Here is a 25,958-nt window from a genome sequence, read left to right as displayed (position 1 = left end):
TAGTAAGAAAAAGTGGGTGGGATATGCTGTATGAAGTAATGAAATTTTTGGATATGGCGTACACGTGGTAAGAATATACCCAGATCCTTGACATAACGTGGCCTTGACAATGCTCCCCGCATACACACTACTCGGACTCCCTCCAGTCACTATCTGACAGAGTAGAGGTAGCAAGATTATATACTAGCTGATCCGGAAGCCTCCTAGAGAGTTACCAATAGGTTCGGTCTGGTGTACTAACTAGCGGCCGACCTGTGAACACCGTTTTAGAGCTGTACCCTTGAAATGTAAGGAATATTGGATCTCGCAACGACGTTCATCCTTACCTCAAAAGTCATCAATGATTCTGCATGATGGAAGAGATAGGGAAGGGTTGACCGGAACTTAGCTCTAGAGACTAAACAAGGGTTCCACCACTTCAAGCCTCCAATAAGCAAAGTGGTGGTATTTCACCGGTTGATGAGAGTCATACCACCACCTAGTACTGCCTAGTAACATAGAGGGGCGGCATTCCTCCATGTGGTGTGGGCGCCACACCTCGACCCCTGCTTACTTTGGTTCACACCTGGGTGGTTATCCACCATGTACTTGTGCATAGAGGTGTATAAAGCCTTTAATGGTTTGAGCGTGCTCAGTGCTGATGAGATTCTTCCTCTTTCTCAGAATAATCACCTGATAGGGCATAAATTCAAATTGAGGAATGACAGATGTAGGATAGATGTTCGGAAATTGGCCTTTAGCCAGCGGGTAGTTGGTTGGTGGAACAAACTTCCATCCCTTGTTGTGGAAGTTGATAGCCTAAATAAATTTAAGGCTCAGCTGGACAGGTATTTCGAATGAACGGAGGGGTTAAGTGGAAGGTTTTTTTTTTTTTTTTTTTTTTTTTTTGGCTGATGCTTCATAAGCTTGGTTTCTTCCATCATATCCCTCTACTAATGCTAAATTGCTAATGCTAATATTCAGAGAACTTCTTTTGATAAAGTCGATAACTTTTATGGCTGTTGACAATACTTCTTTCAGGGTTGTTGGAAGAGTCTTTGTTGCCAGTGCATATCTGTGTAAAAAGCAATGAGTAACGACGACTTGAGGAGCTTCTTTTTTCACTAAAGTAGCAAAACCAGATGTATTACCAAGCATTGCAGGAGCTCCATCAGTGCAAAGAGAATGAAGTTTTCCTTTCCATTCAAAGTTTTGTTTGTGAAAAAAAACTTTTTACCATTTCGAAAACGTCAACGGCCTTTGTAGTTTCCGAAAGAGACTCACAAAATAAGAATTCTTCTTTGATGGCGTCAGCATGCACATAGCAAACAAAAACAAGGAGTTGGCTACATTGAGAAATGTCTGTAGTTTCATCCAATTGCATACCGAAGGGGAATGGCAAGGCTGCCATTTCCTCGATGACCTGCTTCAAAACATTAAAAGACACATCAACTATTCTAGAATGTATTACATCATTTGACAAGGGAACAGCTTCCAGTTTTTTTCTCTGTTCCAGTGCACAGACCAGTTCGACCATTTCCAGTGCACATGGCTTTACTAAAGTCTCTCCAATAGTGTGGGGCTTCTTTTGCTTGGCAATCCGGTAAGCAACTTTATAGGATGCTTCAAGAAAAGGTTTTTGTGAAATGGCAAATCCAAGTTTTGGAAGTGTCCCTGATTTTTCGAATTGAGATTTTTTTGCATGAAAAAAACCAGCATCTTTAGATGCATTTTCAGCATGGACAGACTTGAGATGGTCTTTCAGTTTTGCTGGCTTCATGCTTCCGTTCGCAAGAATTTTTCTGCACACAAAACACTGCGATATTTGAGTCCTGTCACGTCACGTTCATTAGTGCAAGTGAAACCAAATAATACATAGTTTTCATCATACTTCCTTTTCTTCGACATTTAAACTTAAATTTGGTCTGTAACAAATGTTAAATAATTAATGTAAAAATAATTAATGCAATATTAGCATCTAAGAAAGACATATACGAAGACTGTATGCATCGACAGACACATGGTGGGCGTGCATACACGCCTGTAGCACTGCAGGGGCCTCCACCGTTGGACCGGTATACACTCACATAGCAGCGAGGTACATGTTTGAACATACCTGGTTTACACTCGTAGCCAGCGTGTCTATTCGTGTTAAAAGTGGCCTACTAGGTGCTGATTTGCCGGATAGTTTGCCAGCTACGTCGCACGATAGTCTGTCCACAGCAGGACTGCAATCAAGTGTGATCTAGCGGCAGGTCTAATAACTGCCATAATTTCAAAGTAACGATGAGCGTAAGCAATTTTTCGAGATATTCAATAACTAAAATATGATATGAAAATATCCGTTATTTCTATTGGTGAATACAGATACAGCTAATACAGTTGTAATTTATCACATACATTCATAAGTGAAGGAAATTAATGAGTTGATTTTTTTCCCATCCAAGCTCACGGACCCCCTGAAATCCTTCCATGGATCCCTGGTTAAGAAACCCTGATGTAAAGGATTTTGTTGTGGTGGATTGAACTGTTTGCATTATTTCTTCAATAGTGCTTTGCCTTGATCTTGCATTAAAATCATCAATATCATCTTCATCAGATGGTAAGTCGGCAGGCATGACACTTGGCCATAATTTCCTCCATGCTCTCACAAGAGTGATGGGTTTCACAGTATTTGAAGCATTTGCTATAGAATATGTTGCATCTTTAGTTGTGAAGGGCTGTTTAAAGTTGACATATCCTTTGCTAATCTTTCATAAAATCACGTCTGTAATGGCATTTAAAATTTTAGATAATTCCTTGATCCATGGGCTGAATAAGAGAAGTGACATGGGATGGTAAATAACAGGAAAAAATATTTCCACAATCCGAAATTAATTTGGATTCATAAGGATGGGCCCTACAGTTATCAAGAAGTAAGACACATTTAGAATTTGGACTCTTTTCCCCATATCACGAAATGCTGAATGAATTCATGAATAACCAATCTTGAAAAATTTCCTTATCCATCCAAACATTTTTTTTTTTTTTTTGGCCTTATAAGTGACCGGCAAATGCATAATTCCCTTCAAGGCTCCTGGATAATGGTATTTACCATTCATTAAAAGCTTAATTCTGTGTTGGTCCAATGCATTTGCACACAATAAGAACTATCACTCTTTTTTTTTTATTTTGCTTAAAACCACTTTCACTTTTTTCTTTGCAACCTGCCAATGTTTTTTGTGCAAACATTTCCAGTAGAGACTGGTTTTTTTCAGCATTATGTATTTGGTTAGCTGTAAGCTTGTCATTAACAAGCTTCTGAAATGTTACACTGTATTCTTTATCCACCTCTGTCAGCAGACTGTTTTTCTCCCGCAATGTCTAATTTTCTAATTCTGTGTCTTATCTTAAATTTAGTACTCTCCAATCGTTTTAATAAAAACCAATCATGCAGCACTTTTTATCTAAGTTTTCTAATTTTTGCTTGTGTAAAATTTTTCTGTCAGCTATCTTATTGCTAGGTTCTGAACATGCAGTAAATTCTAAAAGTTCGCGCTTTGAATGTTTAATATCATACAACATTGACGATCCAATAATACACTCCTACTTACGGCCCATTCTATTTTCTATATTATATCAAGTTTGTCAGTAAGCTTTCCTTTTCTTCTCTGTATGAGGCTTATTAATGTTAGGAGCCATACTGTGGGGTTTTTAATTTAAAATAAATGTAAAACAACAGTATAATCCGTGATATCAGTACAGAATTCACTTTCAAAATGGCAAACATAAATGCAGTAATCGTGTGACTTGCCATTTTCTTTTTTTTCAGCACTGCAAGACACCTGCACCATATGTAAACATCCAGCCTCAACATGCAGTTAGCTCAAATGTTCTGTTATTTGGGGTCGCTATTTCAACAGTTTACTATAATTCTGTTGCTCTGTTAACTTTGTTGAGCAGTACACTTGTTGACCACTCATCATATAGATAGTTTCTCTTTATTAAATTCTAAATCTGTCCATTTCTAGGGCTGGAAGCCATAAATCGCTATATGTGTTTTGTTTGTTTTTTTTAAATACAGTACAACTTTCAGAAGTTTAGTTTTAATGTCATTCTTGAAATTTCATATTTATTGAAAAAAAAAAAAATGTATTTTTTGGTAACTAGGTTTTGGGACAGAGATAGCTGTCAAGAGGTTAAAAAGTTAGAATTTAATACTCCTCCAAGTAGTCTAGAAGTTTCTCAGGATGGTACTATGCTGATTGTAACCTATGGGCAGACTGTTAGTTTTTGGAATACCTTAACGTAAGTTAAAACCATGATACTCTATTAACATATGCTTTAGAAAACAAATACTGTATTTATTGAATCAATTTGAAATGTGAATAACACTAATTAAACCACTTGAACTGTGTTATCAAGTGAATTTTATCTGTATTACATTAAAAAAGTTAAACTTACACACAATAGAGCTGCTTAATAATTGGTGATATTTCTGGTTTCCACATTGAATACGGTCATGAGGCCTAAAAATTGAGATATTAATGAATCAAAATTATGCAAAGTTAATTTAGCTGCAGGGAATTTCATGAAGATCAGTAGTGAGGAAGGATGCAGTCTTTTTGTACTTGTAGGTCCGTCTTCTGTTTTGATCAGTGTGTATTTATCTTGGAAAAGGAACTGAAATGGTTGGGGAGGGTCTTAGTAAGTATTCACCTTTCTCTCCCAAGAGTTGCCCCTCCCCTTAACGCAAAATTGTATATGAATGAAATAACTAATAATAAAGATAATCAGTATACAGCCACTCCCTGACTTACGTAGCGGTTGCGTTCTGTGGAACTCTACACAAGTCGGAATTTCCCTAAATGCTTATGTAGCACTCGCAAATTTGATTGAAGCAAAAAAGAAATGTTCAACAAACATGTAAATAGAATTATTTATTCAATTTTTTTATCTCCTGCATGGGAAAAATTACAAAAATTTCAAAATTATAAAATTACAAAAAGAGAGAGGAGACAGGCATAACCGTCAGCAAGTTTTACATTTTGAGCATTGTTGCCAGAATCAACTTTCCAGCTGATAAGCATGCCGCTGCAGAAGTTTAGGCCTGTGGAGATTTAGAAGGTGTTTTTTCTAACACATCACAAAATTTCTCTGTAGCTGTAGAATCGGCACTGGCGACTTCACCGCATACTTTAATGTTTTGGAAACCAGCGCAATGCTTGGACATATTAAACCACCCGTTGCTTGCCACTAACTTGGCTTGAGGTTTGCCATACTTATCCTTAATATCTTCATAAATACTTCTTGCTTTTGCTTGAATGGCCACTGGACTTAGGGGCACTTGCTTCTGAATATGATTTTCCATCTTCGATATAGCACCTGAACGCTGTTTTGTGATCACTGTTGATCTTAAATTCGTTGATCCTTTAACATGTTCTTTTATACACACACTGTCCCTTAAAATAGTATTCACAGCAGCGAGACCTAATTCCTTGCAATAGATGACAAACTTTGTCCTGCTTCATACTGCTTAATTAATTATCTTCATTTCTAAATCAATTTTGTTTTGTGTGCTAGCACTGCCAGCACCTTGCACTTTCCATTGGTCCCTTTCCCTTCATCATAAGGGAAAGGGACCAATAAGGAAAATTTATTTATGTCTTTTATATGATTGAAGATTTCAGTGAAGGAGGAACTCATTTCATCATAATACCGTAACGTAAAAACCCACACAAGCATGTGTAAATACACAGCTGTGTATTTACACATGCACATAACTGAAAAATATATTGGACAGATTTCGTTCTATTAGTGAGCTACTGAAAATAGTATGGATTGGTAGTTCTCTTTTCTGAGATTTAATCTGTCAGTCTTCATTCACTGACCTTGTTGGGTTCACTGTCTTCTGAAAATGTCATTGTGTTGGATTTTAAAGCTTAAATTATTCTGTAAATTGAATTTTCAAAAAACAAACATTAAATCATAGATTAAAATTTAACTGTTAAATTCCAATATATGTTAATCTAAAAGTTGTTAATTGACTTAACTCATCAAAAAAAGGTTTAAAGACTTACTAACTGTATAGAGTAGGAGACTGTTGAGAAGGGGAAAGGAAAACTATATTTAAGAATCGTTTGCAGCCTAGAACCTGAAGGTACGGGAACTGTCCTTGAACCAGTCATATTTTCAGCTGAGAAACCTTTGGGATACAGGCTATCCATCATTTGTGTATGCATATACAGAGTAAAAAAAGCTTCAATTTAAGTTTTTTAAATTGTAATAGAGGAATGTGATGCAAGAAAGCAAGTTTGAGCTTATGTAGCATCAGCCAAAAAAAAAAACTAATAATAATAAAAATAATAAATAAATTAAAAAAAATTCACACAACCATTCCCTCTAAAAGTTTTTTCCAGTTCCTACTTGAATTTATTTATTTATTTAAACTTCCATCTGTCATTCTACAATGACAGATGGAAGTTTGTTCCAGTAATCAACCACCCAATGGCCAAAGGCAAATATATGCACATCTATTCTACAGCTGTCAATTTGAATTTATGCCCCTTAGGTTCGTAATCTGAGCAAGCAGAAGAATCACATCAGAATTCAGCGTGCTCAACCCATTCAAGGCCTTATACCCCTCAATCAGATCACCTTGCAGGTGCCTAGTCTCCAGCCGCTGCAATTTGCAGAACTTAAGCCTCTCTTGGTAAGAGGACCCCTTCGTTCCCCTCACCAATCTTGTTGCCCTTCTGTAAATGCTCAAGCAAATTACAACTTCCTATAATGAGGCTTCCAGGCCTGTATACAATAATCAAGGCATGGCCTGACCATTGCCTTACACAAAGGGATAATCACCTCCTAGCAAAATTCCTGTATATCATTGACAAAACCCCATGACCTGCTCTGGCAGCCTGTCTGCATTGCTCAGAAATACACACAATTACTCCCAGGTCTTTTTATTTCCACTACAGTGGTAAAAATATATAAAGTCAGTTTTCATGCTCATTTCTTGTTGATTGCTGACATAGCCATCTGCACTACTGCTCTAGTGTGAATAGAAATGGTGACAACACTGCTGTGGAAAGAGCGCAGTGCAATTTTTGGATGGAAGGAACATTGTCTATGGCACAAATTTCATAAAAGGTTCAGTAAAACTCCATGGTTAGCGTAAGACTTTTTATCTACTGATGTTCTGTGTACCACAGTAAGAAGGCTAGGGCCTTCCACAAATGAGGAGACCATTGAGGAAGTGAGAAAGGGTTTCATTAATAGTTTACACACAGAACCTATATCTTTAATTATAGGGCCATATAGAATTTGGTGTGGTGCAAAAGAAAAAAACAGCATGGAAAGTGTTGTGCAATCTTTTTCTGAAGATCTGATCCATGTATGCACTTTTTGACTTGCAGCTTTAGCTTTAAGCTGGGAAATCTACAAGTGAAATAATATAATTTATAATTATATATTAACTAGTTCTTATATGCTTAACAAAGAAAACATTGTTTAGCAACGAGTGCATGTTAGCACGGTGAATACACACAGTGAGTATTGGTGGTGGGGGAGTTAAAAATAATAGTCTTAAATCTAGAAAACTAATTGTACATTTTTAGGTAAATGCACACAGTTTATAGAGATATCAGTAGGTGAGTAGTGTTGCAATTGAAATAGGATGCACACACCTGATAATTTAGCAAATAATGTTATTTAGAAAAAGAAAAAAAAAAACTAATGAAAACAGCTACTTTTTTGACTTAATATGTTAATTTTTTTTTATGTTACTGTATTAAACTATTTACATTCAAAAACTGAATGAAATTAAAAACAAGAAAATTAATTAAAAGAATTTAACGAAAAAATTGCAAAACAGTTTTCCTTCCTGAAGCTGACAACGCTTTTCAACCTATATCATGATCACAGGAATGAAAATTACTGAATATGGATGAGCACGAAACTTAAATATGAATTAATTGTCTTCACGCACATGCGTAAAAGCCCACAAATTGGAGATCAGATATGGCCAGCAAACATTAACAGAATTCTCGTGTAATTTAATTTCTACGGTTTCTGCAATTAATAGTCGCATATAATTATGTTGAACACTTAAGTATTTTGGCCTCGTTAAATAAAAAAGTGTTTTTCGTTAATGGCGTGAAAGGCTTATTTTGATGCTGCTGAACGAGAAGCACAAACTGAGGCCGCATGTTGATTAACATGAATATTCAGAGGAAAACACATCGAACCTTGGTAAGATGAGTTGCAATCACCGCAAGAAATGTATAACAGGTCATTAATTTGTGTTGCGAATGAGGAAAGGACTGAGCGATTGTTCAGTATAGTGTGTAATTTCCGTATTGGCCTGGCCACAATTTCAAATTCGGTATCTTTAAAGAATCTGTTAAGCTGTATGTCCCACTGTTCAACATATGGGACAGAAATAAAGTATATTTTGATATTACTATTGTTGGTTTGTCTAGTATTTTGTATCCTATCCTTAGCTTGTACCCTAATTTGGTTTATTGTAGCCCCTGTTTAAGAATCTCTCGTTAATATTTGTATTTCTGAGCCAAAAGCAGATTCCGTTGTTGAATATTTATAGGCACTTAGAAATTGATTAAAGATAATCGATCTTTTGTAGGTGAATGGGTGATAGCTGTTATAATTTAGAAGCATACCTGTGTTTGTAGGTTTTCGATAAATGTTAAATTGAATTTTATTCGAGTCCCGAGCAAGTGTGAAATTTAGAAAATTTAATGATTTAGTATCTGTATCTTCCCTTTCCAATGTAAATTTGAGTCTAGAATGAATATTATTAAATGTATGTAAAATGTCTTGGATAGTACTACTATCAGTAATAACTAGAACATTGTCTGAATACCTCCCATAGTATGTGATATGGGGTCAAAAAGGTGTCAAATGTATATGCTCAATCATTGAGAGAGAGTTCTGTGATATTAAGCCGTTCAGGCTGAATCCCAATGGCAAACCAAAAATTTGTTTGTACACTTTGTCTCGAAAGGTGATATAGGCCTCAACTAACAGTTTAAGTGAAAAATTTCTTTAATAGGAAGCTTCATATAATTAATAATTAATAGTAACGCTATAGAGTTACTATTTAACATATCCCAAATAATATCTAATGTGTATTCAATGTTTACATTTATAACGAGGTAACATCTAGTGGGAATAAATTGTCATTATTGCCAAGTCTGCAGTCCTTAGGGTTATTAAATAATGTATTGTAGTTCTTAATCAAATCTTAAGCCTATGACTGATTATAGAAAAATGCAAAGAATTAAATGTTCCAGTCATTTTATGTTTTATAGATTATGCAAAATTGTGTTCAACATGAGAAATTATGGGAAATGATGACTATTATGGGTTTCCCAATCCACATAATTCAGCTGATTAGGCTACTGTACCAAGAACAGGAAGGAACTGCGAGAATGAACACGGGAAACATGGACTTTTTCTCAATAGGTAACAGTGTCAGGCAGGGCTGTATTTTGTCACCTCACCTTTTCAATCTTTATGCCGAAGATATCATACGTGAAGATTTAGAGAGTGGCATCAAAATTGGAGGACTGAAGATAAACAACCTTCGTTATGCAGATGATACTGTGCTAATTTGTAATTCTAAGGATCATCTTAAAGAAACTGTAAGGAGAGTATGTAAAGTAAGTAAGAAAAAAAGGATTGTTTCTGAATGTGTGTAAAACTAAAATTATGGTGATAATTTGATTCCAGTCAGTAAGGTGAAGGTTAATGGGCAAGATATCAAAGAAGTTGATGAATTTGATTACTTAGGGTCAAGAATAAATAAAAATATTGACTGCTCAAACGATGTAAAGAGACGACAGGCAATTGCTAAAATGTTGGTCGCTAATCTGATAAAATTATGGAGAGATCATGATCTGCCCCTAAAGATGAAACTGAGAGTCATTGATTCATTTTTCCAGTTGCCACTTATGGATGTGAAGGATGGAATCTGAAAAGAGTTTACAGGAAGAAAATTGAGGCATTTGAAATGTGGTGTTACAGGAGAATACTGCGTATTTCTTACTTGGATCGAAGAACAAATGAGTGGGTATGAGTGAGTGAATAAAATTGGCAGGCCTAAAGTTCTTCATAGCATCAACCAAAGAAAACTCAAGTTTTTTTGTCATATAGTAAGAAGGGAAAACTTTCTGTTGAAGAATATAATGGAAGGAAAAACCGAGGGGAAGAGGTGCAGAGGAAGACCTGCAACTAGGTGGAAGGATGGGATCAGTGAACTTCTGGGCATGACACTTTGCGATGCCACTTGTATAGCACACGATCGATGCAGTTGGAGGAATTTGTTGGTGGCCACAACAGCTCCTCAGGGAGCTATGTGACTGGAAGAAGTTCTTAATCCCAAATTGTATCGCCTGTCTAAAGGTTTTATAATGCTATATACATGAGTGGCCAAGGATGAAAATGCTGAGTTTCTGTAGGAAACAATGGGCCGAATAGGAAATCCAGTCTTATGTAATTTTACCTGACCGAAAAGTGCAGGAATATTGTATATTCTCACATACTATGGGAGGTATTTAGACAATGTTCTAGTTATTACTGATAGTAGTACTATCCAAGTAAATTTCACCTGAAATATTTTCATTTGCTTGAACAATTTTATTCCTAGAAAATAACTTTTACCTGTTTTTTTTTTTTTTTTTTTTTTTTTTTTTTTAGGAGCATTAGCAACTAAAGCCATATTGCTCCAGGGATATGCAGTGATCATTCCCTGACCTTTCCGCATCCTCCGTATTTAGTGGTCACGGGCTCGAACCCCGGGCTAATCAAGAAGCGTGTGCTATGCACTGCTGCTCCTGCCCACTTGGCTACGGAGGCGCCACTTTTACCTGTAATAATTGCAGTACTGTTATCAGTACTTTGCAATACAAAAATTTCTATATCTTTGCTATAATTATTATTACTATTATTATTATTTTTTATTATAATTATAATGAATTAGAGTATGAATCAGAGCTGTAATACTCAATATGTTCTACGTTGATAATAATATTAGTAAAATAATAAGAGGAGTTTACCTCTTATTATAATGAATGCAATTTAGGTACTGTGATGTAGTGAGTAGATGCAAGTAATATTCAGTATACAATTTAAAGAAATACTAAAATTATATTGTTTGTATTATATAACTTGTTAATATAAGGGGGTGACCAAAAAAGATTGAGACTAATTTTCCTGCATATAATGTTTGTTTGTTCGTTTGTTATTTGGTTTTTAGGAGCATTAGCAACTAAGGCAATATTGCTCCGGGGATATGTGGTGGTCATTCCCTGACCTTTCCGCATCCTCCGTATTTGCTGGTCATGGGCTCGAACCTTGGTCTAATCAAGAAGCGTGTGCTACACACTGCTGCTCCTGCCCACCTGGCTACGGAGGTACATATAATGTAGAATGATTATTAGTGATAACTTATATACATTTAAATCTCAGATATTCATCTCCAACAAAAATAATGCAAGCTGTTCTTGTTAATCTTAGCTTAACAAGAACAGCTTTCAGCCGTATGAAGTTAGGAATAGATCATGCCATCTTTAGCAATTTCTCTCTCTCACTCACTCACTCAATCATAAAATTTATTAATTTAAACTGCATTTTAAGGAGGGTGTGTGATAAAGTCTGCAGTATGAGTTTAAAGGAATGTACAGTATTCTAAACTATTGACTGAACCCATTTGTCTGCATTCTCTCCCTCCCCTTCCTAACCCAATTCTACTATGACCTTTAATTTTGAAATTTTAAAGTACTAGGAAGTGCTAGATAGCCGAGTAATGAGCACAGAGGAGAGGAGAGAAAGGAATGAAAGAACTGATTATCACTTAAATGTAAGATTAAATTATTAATGCAGCACCACTTTTTTTAATATAAAAAAAACAAAAAAAAACACTATTTTAAACTTAAATGCTAGTTTCGTACAACAAATTATTTAATACAACAATATATGTTGTATTTGTTTAATACAACAAATTTAAAAATCTGTGCATAAACTAGGGATCATCATCTGGTGACCTGCAGTCCATGGAATGTTTGATAAGTTAAAATGCTGCAAAACATAGAGAAGCAAGTAGCAAGTGGGATACTTTTTTTCTTAATAAAAAAAAATCAAATGGATTTATTAATTTTATATGCATCTTTTGGTGCTTTGCAGCAAGTAATATTTTAATTTTCTGTTTTGTCTGATAAATGTTAAGATAAAATGCAATGATTGACTATATAATACATGAACTTTTTAGGATCATTTGCTTATAAAATTTTTGGTGTCTCCACCATTTCTTCCTGCCTGTCAGCCTCCACATGTGAAAACTCCAGTAGACAGAATTTTGTGAAATTTTATGATTTGCTTTTTAGAAATATTTATCAAGCCATCCCAAATTTCTCTCGACCCGGCACAGCATGGTTTTAGGAAAAATCGCTCAACACTAGACCTACTTATAAAATTAGAAAACAATACACAGAATGCCTTCATCTGAAAGGAACATCACGTCATGATCTGCTTTGATATAGAAAAAGTTTGATACGGCATGGCATTGTGGAATCCTTCAAAACCTATACCTCCTTGGATTATGTGGGCATACTCAAAGTTCTTTCCGCAACAATGGGGGAGCAGATTGATATACATTTCTCAATGTTTATTGAGCAATAATTCGTTCCAAACTAGATTACGGAGCAGCTGTATGACTCGGCAAAACCAAGTGCACTGAGATGGCTAGACCCCATACACCACAGTGCTCTCCGTATAGCACTTGGAGCTTTCCAAACTTCACCTATACAAAGTCTTTATGCAGAAGCTTATGAACCTTCACTACAACATAGATGACAGAACTTGCTACTACACTATGCCATCAAGATAAAATCCATCACCGATCATCCAAATAGAGAGGTTCTGTTTTCATATAATTGGAAAAACATATACCAAGCCCATCCCTGAATGAATCTACCTGCCAACATCCTTCTGAAAGATTTACTACTAAGCCGAGAGCTTAATTATGACATTGTAGCTACTATGATTGCACAGATCATTCCACCATGGTGTGTAGTTCAATGCATATATGACACGTATTTTCAAATCTGGGGGAAAACTACTGTATGAAGAATAAACTACCAACAGTTACATGCAGCATAGAAAGAACAATATCCACATCACACTTTCATATATACAGATGGGTCTAAAACAGAGACTTGTGTAGGAGCTGAGATTCATTTTGAGGATAATACCCTCATCCAACAACTCCCAAAAGAATGCAGTATTTTTACTGCCGAATTACAAGCCATTTCGATGTCTGTAAACCAAATCAAACACAAACAGCATAATTTTCACAGACTCGCTTAGCTCTGTTATTGCTTTGCAGAATGCAAATACCACAAGACGCCCAATCCTACAACATATCCAATATTCAGTATCAAAGCTATTACAAAGAAATCACAATATCAGATTCTGCCGGATTCCAGGCCACACAGGAATAACTGGAAACGAAAGAGCAGACAAAGCAGCAAAAGAAGCTTCCACCTCTGATTATGCCTTTCACACAATACCATATACAGATTACAAGTCCTTGATGCACCAAAGAAGTATAAAACAATGGCAACAACACTGGCTAGATCAGACTAACAACAAAAAATTTGGCTAATTAAAGAAACGCTTCGACTGTGGCCTACTAGCTTCCGATCAGATAGACAGGAAGAAGTGATTCTCGCTCGATTGCGAATTGGGCATATACATATGACTCACTCTTACCTACTCAGAGGTGAAGACCCCCCCACTCAATGCCAAAACTCTCAAGTTCTGCTGACTATACATCACTTCAGGGTGAACTGTCCAAAATTTCATAGAGAACGTCAAAGAGCCTTTCAAACAATAATGAATACACAAAACAACCTAATGCTTAAAAGAATTTTAGATGACCGGCCAAATATTACCAGTTTTCTTCTTCCTTAAGTTAACTGGATACTTTCAAAACATAAAATTAATAGTATACCATTTATAGAGAAGCTACATGAATATATATATATAGCAGAATCTTGGTTCTGTCCTAAAGGAAAGTGAAAAAATGCTGATATACAAAACTCTCCTACCTAGGCTAGGCGCATTATAGCCTAAGCTGCTCTTGCACCAATAGCTTTTAAATAACAACAACATCCCAAATTTCATCAAAATTGGGCAAATAGAAATAAAGCGATTTATTTTTTTCATACATATCACACAGGCTAGCCATATATTATATTGGTTGCCATGTACACATTGAAGGAATGAATGGTCAATATGGTGGACGCATCTGCCTACACCAAAGTTTGCAACAATTGTAATGCATTTATTAAACAGTCCAAGCTGGATTTTGAATAGACTAAGAGTACAAAACTTGCTTCTTGTGCAAATGGTAGTTGAGCATTCTGGTCTCTTGCCAAAGCTATTGGGCACAGCTTCTGCCCTTCTGTATTCCTACGTCTGGTAAAACCCAATGGTTCTGTTGCCACCTCAGCTAAAGATAAAAGACTACCTGCATCCTACTTTTCTTCTAAGGCGCCTCCGTAGCCAGGTGGGAAGAAGCAGCAGTGAGTAGCACACGCTTCTTGATTAGACCGGGGTTCGAGCCCATCACCACCAAATACAGAGGATGCGGAAAGGTCAGGAATGACCACCGCATATTCACGGAGCAATATGGCCTTAGTTGCTAATGTTCCTAAAAACCAAATAACATAACAAATAACAAACTTTTCTTCTAACTCTCGTAATAACCCAGGTAAACCACCTAGGTTATTATATCAATGTTAAGTCAATATTGAACATTCAACAGTGTAATTATGTGCTTACAGCTTAATTGTGAATTGATCTTGAACTTGGGGAGTTGAAGTTATGTTATGAGGAGATGTGTAACACATTATTTCTACTACAGACGGTTTTGTGAAATTTGATTCGACCATGGCCTTCATGTTTCCTCATGAAGTAAGTTGCGTGACAGTGAATAAACTTTGGCAACTTAGTTTTTCACAATTATCTCTTCAAGAAAAAAATGCAATTGAAAAGGAAGGCCGCCCCACACCAGAGATTCAAATATCTCAAACGGGAATAAGTAATAATAAGAAATATATTTGCAGTTTTAATACTGAATGGTGGCAAAGGAAAAGTTGGCTTTGTGGTTGTGAAGTTAGAAATGCTTTGTTTTGTTTTCCATGTTTACTGTTCGGAAGCGACTTAACGTGACAAGAAGTGGCTTTACAAACAAACAAAATGAAAGAAAAAACTGGAAAACACGAGAGTTCGAAGAAACATACTGATAATGTGATTTCGCTATTGCTTTTAGGAGGTGTAAATATTAAAGAACAGCTTAGTGAGGCCTACAGACTTTCGATCTGCGAGCATAACAGAAAAACTAAGAATCATGAGGTATTATCTAAAGTAATAGACTACATTAAATTTTGTTGACAGTTTGAAATTCCTTTATGTGGACATGACGAAAAAGACTATTCTGAAAATCCAGTATTCAGAGGATTAATAAAATTCGCTTCTAAATTAGATTCCAATTTAAAGAACCATTTAGAAAGTAATGCGGCATTTAAAGGCATTTCGAAAACTATTCAGAATGATATTCTTGACTGTTTGCTGCAAATATGAAAGGATGAAATAAAAAAAAGAAATTAAAGAAGCTTCATTCATGGCTGATGACACAACAGATGTTTCAGAACATACACAAATGGTAATTGTTCTGAGATATGAACTGAATGGAGAGTTTTTGGGGGTTTTTCATTCCAGAAAACTAAACGGTAGATGGAATATTGAAGTGCATTCTAGATCAGTTAGACATAATTTCCCCTTAAAGGAAATACAGGTGACCCCCCCCTTCCCCTGCTTAACGCTGATAATTTGTTCTGGAAAAACAGAGTGCTAAGTGAATCAGCACTAAGCGAGTGCCGTATTCCCATAAGGTAACATATGTACTGTATTTGTGAGTTGCGTCAATGCCATAGGATATTTCCTAATCAATAATAAGCAGTAGTGAAAAGATGCACAAATGTCGGTCAAAATATTTAATATTCAAAAATTTGTACATATAAAATATTTTGCATTACATACGTATATAATTATGTGGTAACTACATTACGTATCAAAATTAAACTTAAAATTCCAATTAAAATCATAAATTTATTAATCCAATGGCCCTGGACTGTCGAGTTTTCATATCTTTGGTCAATTTTGGGGTTGTAGTTTGGCCCTCTTTGTGGTAAACTAAAAGGGGTTTTAATTTAACTCCCCCATACAGCGTTGCTACCCAACGATAAAGCCTACCGATCCTTCGCCGCTTTGAAGCTTGGCATGTGGTTTTCTTCTTTCATTATGAAACTTCTTTTAGGCATTCGTTTCCATAAAAGTCCTGTTTCTTCTATGTTAAAAACTTGTTGAGAAGTATAAAAATAATTATGAGAAGTATTTCAATAATTTTAACAAGTTCTTTTTTGAAAGTTTCGGCTCCTTGATTTGCACTTGATAAAGACTAGTTAGCTTCTCCCTGGATTTTAAATCTTTCAAACCAGCCGTTACTAGCTTTAAATTGTTTCACATGTTTTTTTTGAGGTGGCCTTTCTTCAGATCATCATATAGGCTAATTGTTTTTTCTTTAATGATATTTAACTTAAAGGAATTCTGCATTGGATGTTATCTTCAATAAAATTATTTAGGTCTCTCCATTTCCATCATAATAGCCAGTTTAGCTGCTTGCAGTGGAACAGCTGTTTTCCCGCTGCTAAAATTAATTATTTATTTTTTATAATTGTTCTTACAGTTAAACCTGCCAGTCCTAAATTATTGCACACATCCACTTGTCGTTAACCAGAATCGATTCACTTCAAAATGTCTAATTTAATTTTCAAATTCAGTCTTTTTCTTACCTTTATAGTCTTCGTACTGTATCCAGACCTTGTTGCTTTTTCATTCTTATCCGCCATTATTAACTCTTTGAAAATATAACTGAGTTGCATTAATTACCATACAATGTTCAAGTAAACTGTCCATTTTGGATGTCTAACACTGTACTGAATGATGACTAGACTACAGATAAATGCCTATAATGCAAATATTACAAGCAATATACTTGATCATTTTTTAAAATGTTGATCTCAGCAGTATGTAACAAGTCACTGTACTGCAATTAAATTAGCATGGAAGACAATTTCGCCAAGCGTGGAAAAATTCCTCAACTCAGTGTTAAACATGCAAAAATTCAATCTGTATGCTGGTAAAAAAAGAGTGTTATATTGAGCTGTGACAGCATTATTGTGAGTTATGGGTTATATTATAAGACCAGCGTTATAGCGAATCAGCATAAATCGAACCATGTTATAACAAGGGCCTGCTGTACTCAAAAACTGGTTGCTCAGACATTTTATGCCGCAAGTGTGATGAAAGGCAAGAAAGGGGGAGTTCAGGCTAAAATAAAAGAAGCGTACAATAATGCACATTTTATTCACTGCTATACACACCAACTGAATCTGATGATGAAAAATGCAGCATGTACTACCTGAGTTTCAAGAATATTCTTTTCGAACCTCATGTCGATACCAACATTTTTCTCGAGATCATTATAGCATCTCTCTGTTCTGCAATCATGTGGACAGCCGTGTTCCCTGTCCTTCCCCTACAAGATGGAACTTCAATATATGCACCGTGAACAGCAATTGTGAAAATTTTGAATCCTTAAAAAAAAGTGCATGGAGGAAATACAAGCTACAGCAAATGCAGATAAGACGATTTCAGAAGCAACTGGAATTCTGCACATCTTGAGTAATGAAAAATTAGTGTTCTGGTTAGAACTTTTCCATCAGATAATGCCTCATATGGAAGTTATTTATAATCAAATGCAATATTGAGAAATTGGCACATTTAAAATACATGAATATATAGCAAACTTTAAGAATGCCATTCTAAATATCAGGAATTCAAAGTACTGTGAAAATCCTTCAAAAACACTCATGATTGAAGTGAAGGAAGTATGCGACTATGTAAGTGTTGACATAGGTGCAAGATATTTTTTTATAAAGCAATTAATTGCTGCTAAATTGTTCAACAAGGAGTACTTTGTTATTTTTTGTACGAAAATGCCCTTGGAAGAGGTAAGGGAGACTACTGAGGCATATCCCATGATTGAAAGAGGAAAACTTCTGACGGAATTGCAAGTTTTCTACAGCAGACATGATCTACACAATTATTGCAAATTAATTGACGCTGAAATTTATCTCAGAAAATAATCTAGTCAATGTTCTTACAAAACTCATAAAAAAATTCTTTTGCCCATTCCGATGACTACTTCAGAGCCCGAACACTGCCATTAGAGATTAAAAAGAATAAAAACATTTTTAAGGAGCACTATGAATCAGGAAAGACTAAATGCTCAAGCAATGCTTTCAATAGAGAAAAGCTTGGTCAACAGTGCGCCAAACTCAAATGAAAGTTATTAATCTATTTTCAATAAATAAAAACCGAAGAATGGATTTAATCTTTAAATCAAATTTCAAGATTGCCCAAGTCTGTTAATGGTAAATGTCCAGTTGTTTTGTAGTATTTTTAACTTGCTTATTATTATTACTATCTATGTCTACATGTCTTATAACCAAGGCAATTTAATGTAACTTTAAGAAGCAGCACCCCCATACATCAGAGTTACAAGCCACCACTGGATGCGAGCAGCAATTAAAGTGAAGCCAAGTTTCCTTCATGGGTAAGTTCTTATCAGGAACTAATATGGAATCCATAACAGCTTTTCCCTTATGTAGGAATAGCACTAATTTTGTGGGAATGGACCAAGGCTTGGGGAGGATTACTGTCAGCAGCCGTACAACCTTTTACATCATCGGGAATGGATCACTGAAGACAGGGCGAAAAAATGAGATGATACCAGTAGTCCTTCCAAGTACCTCAGTAACTGAGGAAAGGTTTCTTTTCATGAATGGTAATGGCTTACCCATGGATTGTGGCCCTTGTCAACATGCTGAATGACAAGGGTGTCAACTACATTGACCAGTCACTGACTAGATGCCCCCTTCTTGCCCTGTTTTGTGCATGCTTTGGATGCACTGGCAGATGTATTGCTAATTGAATGGGACCATCTGTGTTTACATAGCAGCTGGAAAATGCCATTGTTGAAGAATGGTCAAGGAGTATATTTGACTCCAGGACTTAACTGGATAACCAATATAGTGGTGGTAGCAGGGGGCTGTACACCATACTAGGGACTCTCCTCCCCCTTCATGATGTTCATGTGAGTAATCACTGTTTACATAGTTTGTTTTTCTTCATTCCATTTATTTGTGATTAAAAAGATCTGTGTCCGTATGAATCCTTTTTTGCAGCTAGATTTATCTCAAGATATTTCCTCATTATTTGAGCAGCATGGAATCATGCTGTGTAGGTCAACCCCACATGCCATGGTTCTGCTTCTTTCAAAAAAAAAAAAATTTTTTCCCCCCCATTTAAAAAATAGCATGTGTGAATACATAATAAATTCTGTTTTAAAATAAATTTACCTGAATAAAATATTGTCTTAAAGGAACAAATATATAAAAAAAAAAAGTTTCCATCAAAATTGATAACATAAATGTATCTTACCTTATTGATATTAAATGTTTCAGGTGTGAGAAAACAAAAGACTTTGAGATTCCAACTCAGATATATTCAGCATCCCTGCATCCTGATAAGACTGTTTTTGTGTGTGGTGGGGAAGATTTTAAGATGTATAAATATGATTATGACACCGGAGAAAATATTGGTGAGTTAATTTATTCATTATTATTTAGTTTTTAATATTAACTTGTAAATAATTCAGTTACTTGGCAGGTTGAAATGGTCTCTAATGGTTGGCAGCTATTTGCTTTCCAATATAGCCAGGTATCCATTGGCAGTTATGGAACCTTTTATAAACTTCTCTCTCAGGTGACCTCTGCGATGTGAAATGCACCCCCATATCATTTGGCTTGTAGGGAATTTCACTGTAGACTCCATGTAGTCCGGATGGTATTCTTCACCACGTCTACGGCGAATCGTTTGTCTCCCATCATAGCCATGCAGGTTGAATTTCTTCTCATCCGAAAAAATAACTGACTTCCACTGCTCAGGGATCCATTTGACATGTTCCTTACACCAAATTAATTGGACCCTTTTCATTTTTTGTGTGAGGAGGGGCTTCTTCTTAGAACAACGGGCTACAAGTCCATTTTTGAAGAGGCATCTTCTGTTATTGCACTTGCTACCGCTCCTGTATGTTCTTCCCATTCTCTTTTCAGCTCAGATGAAGAAGCTTTACGGTTTTTTAGACATAAGCGTTTCAAAACGCAGTCCTGTTTTGGCGTAGAGACTCATTTGCATCTGGTTCCTTTTTTCCTATCAGCAGAACCAGTATTCTTGAGTTCTGCTCACTGTCTACAAGACACTCTATAAGCAATATGACGGGAAGAACATCCTTCTTCACATAAAGCAACAATAGCACTCTTTCTTTGTTGTGTCAACTGCACATAACTCGCCATCCTGACACAAGCAAGGAATGACTGCAACTTTTGCAGAGCTTGCTTATATAGCTGAAAGTAACAGCTGATGCAATATTACGTCATCACCTACGCGTGTAAATCTTATCTGATGCAATCTGTAAGAAATATTGCCATATACTTAACATTATTTGGACGACAATTACAATGTCAACCAGATCGACAAACTCAGTACCAGATTTTCTCATCTACGGTGGATCTCAAAGCAGCAGCTGCTACACGTCCGACATCCTGCCACTGTTAAAAGGTTCATCACCTCCACCGTCTACCCTGCCATTCTCTATGGTGCAGAAATATGGGCCTCTGCTGCACATACAAACCTTAAGCGGGTGTACACTGCTGAATACTGGCTACTGAAATGGGCAAATAACAAGCTTCGGCTACCTCCCGCTACCACAACTACCATGATGGCACAAGCACTCGACATCCCGAGGTTGAAGTTCCTGATCGTTGAAAAGAGGCTGGTCTTCACAGCCAAACTCATCTCAGGCCAAATATCATCTCCAAATATTTGGAATGCTTGCTCGTGGAGGATTCCACAGCCAAGCCTAAGGTCGGTACCAGCACTTGTGGCTCACCACAACAGGCTTGCACTCACCGAAAGATTTCTGCCCAAGCAGATGCTCGCTGCCCTCAACCGTGTGGACGCCGACATTGACACCATAATAAGTAAAAAGAAGGACAGACACAACTTTATCAAAGCTCTTGAAACCTGAATCACTGCCAAGTTGTATTTGTTTTTCTTATTTGTGTTCAGCTCCTTGTTTTTATTATGTATTTGTATTTCTTTTTGCATTTGTAATCTGTATTTTGTAGCCTTTTGTATGTGTTCGCTATATTTTGTAGCCATTTGAATTTGTACTTATGTTATCTATATGTGAACCCCTGGCGCTCGTTGCTGTGATGGGATATTGTGCTGTAATTCTACTTCACAATAAAGATTTATTTATTTATTTAATTTTAAGGGGTGATGCATTTTCTTTGAACACAATGTAGATGACCTGAGTGATTTATTTATTCAAACTAAAACAGTAGGTATATCAAACCTTTTTACCATCACAAGTTTCTCTGAAATTCAAAAATTACACTATGTTTAGGTGAGACAGATTCCAGCACTTCTGCTCCTGGAGGGAGGGGTGGCTATACTTGTCAAAAATGTCATACCTTCAAGACATCTACAACTACAAACCCCCTTAGAAGTTGTAGCAGTTCGGATGACAATGGGAATATCATTAACCCTTGCATCCGTTTATATCCCACCGAATTATCCCTGCTCTTAGACTGAAATTGACAATCTTTTCACACAACTACCACCTCTTGTCTGTTTACTCGGTGATTTCAACAGTCACCACCCATTGTGGGATCCTCCACTATGGTACAAGAGGCCAATTAATTGAAATATTACCAGATAACCACAACATGATTCTGATTAAATTCTGGCTCTCCAACTCATATTCTTCAACTAACTACAGATGCTACATCAGCCATAGATTTATCCATATGTTCAGCATCTCTTTTTCCAAGCATGGAATAGTCAGTGCTGAATGATCCATTCCACAGTGATCATTTTCCTATCATCAGTTCAATCCAAACACAGGTCATGTCATGTCCTAAAAGCCGTACTTCTTGGAATTTTCATAAAGCAGACCAGAAACACTCTTCCACTTATGTCCTACTTGACAATCCATACGTACAGAAACAGCATATTGATGATGTAACTGATCACATTACCAGCCTTATATTTGCAGCAGAAATTTCCATTCCAAAATCTGACCAGCGTAAGTGTGTACTCCAAAATCTATGGTGGAATGAAGAATGCTCCAAAGCGAAATGAGAAAAAAACTGTGCTTGGAACCAGTTTTGCAAATTCTCACCTACCACTGACCTAATTGCTTACAAAAAACTCGAAGCAAGACAAATTAGGAAGAAAGCAAAACGTAACTCCTGGATTAACTTTGCCTCAACTCAATACTCCTCAAACGCCTCAACAAAAATACTGATATCTGAATTATCTGGAAAAAAATACAAGCTCTCAATGGGAAATTTGTACTGCTGCAGTCCCCAATAATGCAATGGAATGGGCATGACCTATCCTCCCCAACTGATATTGCAAATGCTTTAGCAGAATCCTGTTATAACATTTTTGCTTCATCCTTTAGTTTATCTGAGCTCAAAGATCCTTGAATAAATCTCCAAATAGTGCAGCAGGACCAGACTGCATTCACTATAGTATGCTAAAACATCTTTGTGAAACCGATCTCTACACACTATTACTCTTTTTTAACTGGATCTTCTCAAAAAATACATATCCTCTGTCTTGGCATCATTCCTATGTTTGTGCTATCCCAAAACCAGGAAAAGATCCTTCTCTAATTCAGAATTACAGACCAATATCATTGACAAGCTGTTTGGGCAGAATCTTTGAAAGGATGGTACATAAGAGGCTCACCTGGATTCTAGACTCCCAAATCATTCTTTCTGATCACCAATATGGCTTCCGTAAAAACAGGTCTACCTGAATCGAACATACATAATGCCTTCGTCACGAGGCAACATCTAGTGATGGTGAACTTAGATATTGAGAAAGCATTTAATACTACTTAGCGTCAAGGTATTATTAAAGATATGCATCAGTTGGGGCGGAGAGGCTACCTTCTTCAAATCATGTAGAACATTGTAAGATTACACACCTTTCAGGTCCGATATTGAAACATGCTTCAGCATCTCACATTCAAGAAGAGGGTGTCCTGCAGGGTTCCATATTGAATGCTACCCTATTTGCGATTCGGGTCAACAACATATTGGATCTTCCAAAAACCATTCAAATATACATGTATGCAGATGACCTTGCCATATTCTGCCAGTCACAAAGTATGAATACTGTTGACAGTTACAAATTACTCTTTCCAGAATACAATCCTGAACCTTATGTAATTGATATTGTCTTGGTGAGCAGAAATCCACCACTACTCACTTCTGCAAATTATGTTCACTTCATCCTGATCTAAAGATCAATAATGTTTCAATTCCACTTGCTCACACTGTCCATTTTCTTGGCCTGGTACTAATAAAAAACTGAACTTTGAACCATCTGTTTGAAGAAGTTGAATATTCTCTGGGTGTGTGTCATCCATGTCATGGGGTACTCATCGACATACTTTGATCCATCTTTATAGGGCTCTCATCAGGTCCTGCTCAGACTATGGCTCTTCAGCGTATGACTCGGTGAGGAAAAGCACTTTAGAGTGCTTTTACTTCAAACTATGTTAAACACCATCCAGCATAGTGCTCTGAGAATTTCTCTCGGGGCTTTCAGAACCTTCCCAGTTCAGTCTTTACATTGAGGCCCATGAACATCTCCACAAAAACATTACTTCTCCTGTATGCTGCAAAAATCTGCAGTCTTCCTTCTCACCCTAATAGGAGATGCCTATACAATACCGAATGGGAGTCATTTTATAATAGCAAACCAAATGAAAACCGAGCTGCTCCCCTTAGACTTAAAGAACTAGCTGAATCATGGAATATAGAAATTGGTGATGTATGTCAGGACATGACACCATCAGATCTACCTTGGACAAATATCTCTACAATTTATGATGACTATTTTCAATAGTGGGGAAAGAACACCTTATCTCCTTCCAGTATCACACAGTTACATGCAGCTTATCTAACTGAAAGGCATGGAAGTCTATACAGATGGATCAAAAACTAAGACCCAAGTAGGTGCTGCGGCAGTCTTCCCATCATTCACCACTTCTGTCTCATTACCAGTCGAATAATGCCCTTTTTGCCACAGATTTAAAGATCTTTACCCTAAGTAATTAAGACTGCTGTCTTAATTACTTAGGGTAAAGACATTAGTCACTCTTAAAACTTTCACATATCAATAAAATTACTATCGCATGTTCAAATTAATGTGAATTTTGTAGTGGTTACATAAAATTGTGTGTGTTTTTTTTCCCCTCATATAACAGTACACCCAACCTAAATGGGCATGTAGCACGACTGCTGCCACTTTTTAACATAGATCTTGAAAGCTGTATCAGCCTGTCACTTCTTTAGTTTAATCAGTTATTCTTTTTTAATATTCTGTTATAAATCTTAGATGGCTTAATTTTTGTGCACCAGCATGGATTGCATCATTAGGTGACATTTGTCAGAACTTTTTTATCATTTATTTCTGTTTGATTGTTATTTTTATGAATTTTTTTTCTGTCATGGTCAACAAAACAAGGAAATTAAAGATGAATGACAATTTGTTTTGATTTTGTCATTTGGGACATAGAAAATTGGCCTGCAAGTTATCTGTATTATGAATGAAAGTTAAAATTACTGGTACATAATTAACGTGACTAAATCAGCAGGCCTGCACTTTGAGATTTATATAAACACATACTTATTTTTCTTAGCTATACGAAGTTTTCTTTATTTTAGTATAACCAAATAGTTATTTCAAATCTTAATTTTATGTGAACCTTGTTTAAAGTTTTCTTGTATTTAAGATACAAAACACTTGCTTCCTCCATATGCTAAATAGGATTTCACTGTATTTAAAGCTGTTGTTGAGATATACACGTATAAGGTATTTTGACTTTGAATATATTGCTCATTTCAGAATCATTTAAGGGACATTTTGGACCAGTTCATTGTGTAAGATTTTCTCCTGATGGAGAGCTCTATGCAAGTGGCAGTGAAGATGGAACACTCCGTTTGTGGCAAACTACAGTAGGCAAAACTTATGGACTTTGGAAGTGCATCATGCCAGGGGAGAATGTTGGTAATGAGACTGCTGATGGAGCAGGAGGGGATGGCCCTACAGTGAAGGCTGAAGCTTAAGCATTATTGTTAGTTCTTGATTGACTGTGGCACATTCTGAGTGCTGAAATTATAAAGTGAGTTTGTTTGTAGCCAAGTGTTATTTTACAGCCAAGTGTTATTTTACAGTTCCTTCTTGCTGATTAATGAGAGCAAGAAATATTATTTTCTGTAATAAAGAAAGTAATTAATAAAGAACTTTATCTGCTGAAAGTTCATAAACTCTTTACCACAAAAGAAAATTGTGGTACTGTATATTGTTAATTTAAAACATGCAGATATATTATCTGCATTTTAAAGTTTTGCAGAAACATAAATAAACAATTTTGGGCAGTGGATTTTTATCTTACTTTGTCTGTGTTACTTATCTGACTACAGTTTCAGAGAGGAAGCAAAATATAGGATGCTGCTTCTTGGTGAATTTTTCAAGTAAAAGTGTATTTCAAGTGTATGTCTCCCTCCACTATTATAGTTGCAATAAAAATACAGTAAACTTCTGTTATAACACTCCCACTTACAGCACTATCCTCTTTTTACATTCCTTTCTTCTGGTCCCATGATTAACCCTATATGCATTTTTTCAATAGCTGCAATTTTGTTTAC

At 36.2% G+C, this 25,958-nt stretch overlaps 1 protein-coding gene across 1 annotated transcript in view; it reads left to right on the top strand.

Annotated features, from left to right (window-relative positions):
- The window catches only part of wmd (serine-threonine kinase receptor-associated protein wmd), a 99,167-nt gene extending 73,707 nt beyond the window's left edge, over nt 1-25,460 (top strand). Inside the window, exons 5-7 of the mRNA XM_090388044.1 lie at nt 4,129-4,266; nt 19,629-19,765; nt 25,156-25,460. Coding sequence (XP_090244170.1) covers nt 4,129-4,266; nt 19,629-19,765; nt 25,156-25,376 — 496 coding nt within the window. The 3' untranslated portion in view covers nt 25,377-25,460. The remainder of the gene's footprint in view (nt 1-4,128; nt 4,267-19,628; nt 19,766-25,155) is intronic.
- The last annotated feature ends 498 nt before the right edge of the window (nt 25,461-25,958 follow it).

This window comes from Mastigoproctus giganteus, chromosome 13 (assembly GCF_048544385.1).
Source record: "Mastigoproctus giganteus isolate SK-2022 chromosome 13, ASM4854438v1, whole genome shotgun sequence".
Classification (NCBI taxonomy): Eukaryota; Metazoa; Arthropoda; class Arachnida; order Uropygi; family Thelyphonidae; genus Mastigoproctus; species Mastigoproctus giganteus.
The sequence above is the reverse complement of the archived record's forward strand: the minus strand, read 5'-3'. Positions and strand labels throughout refer to the sequence as shown.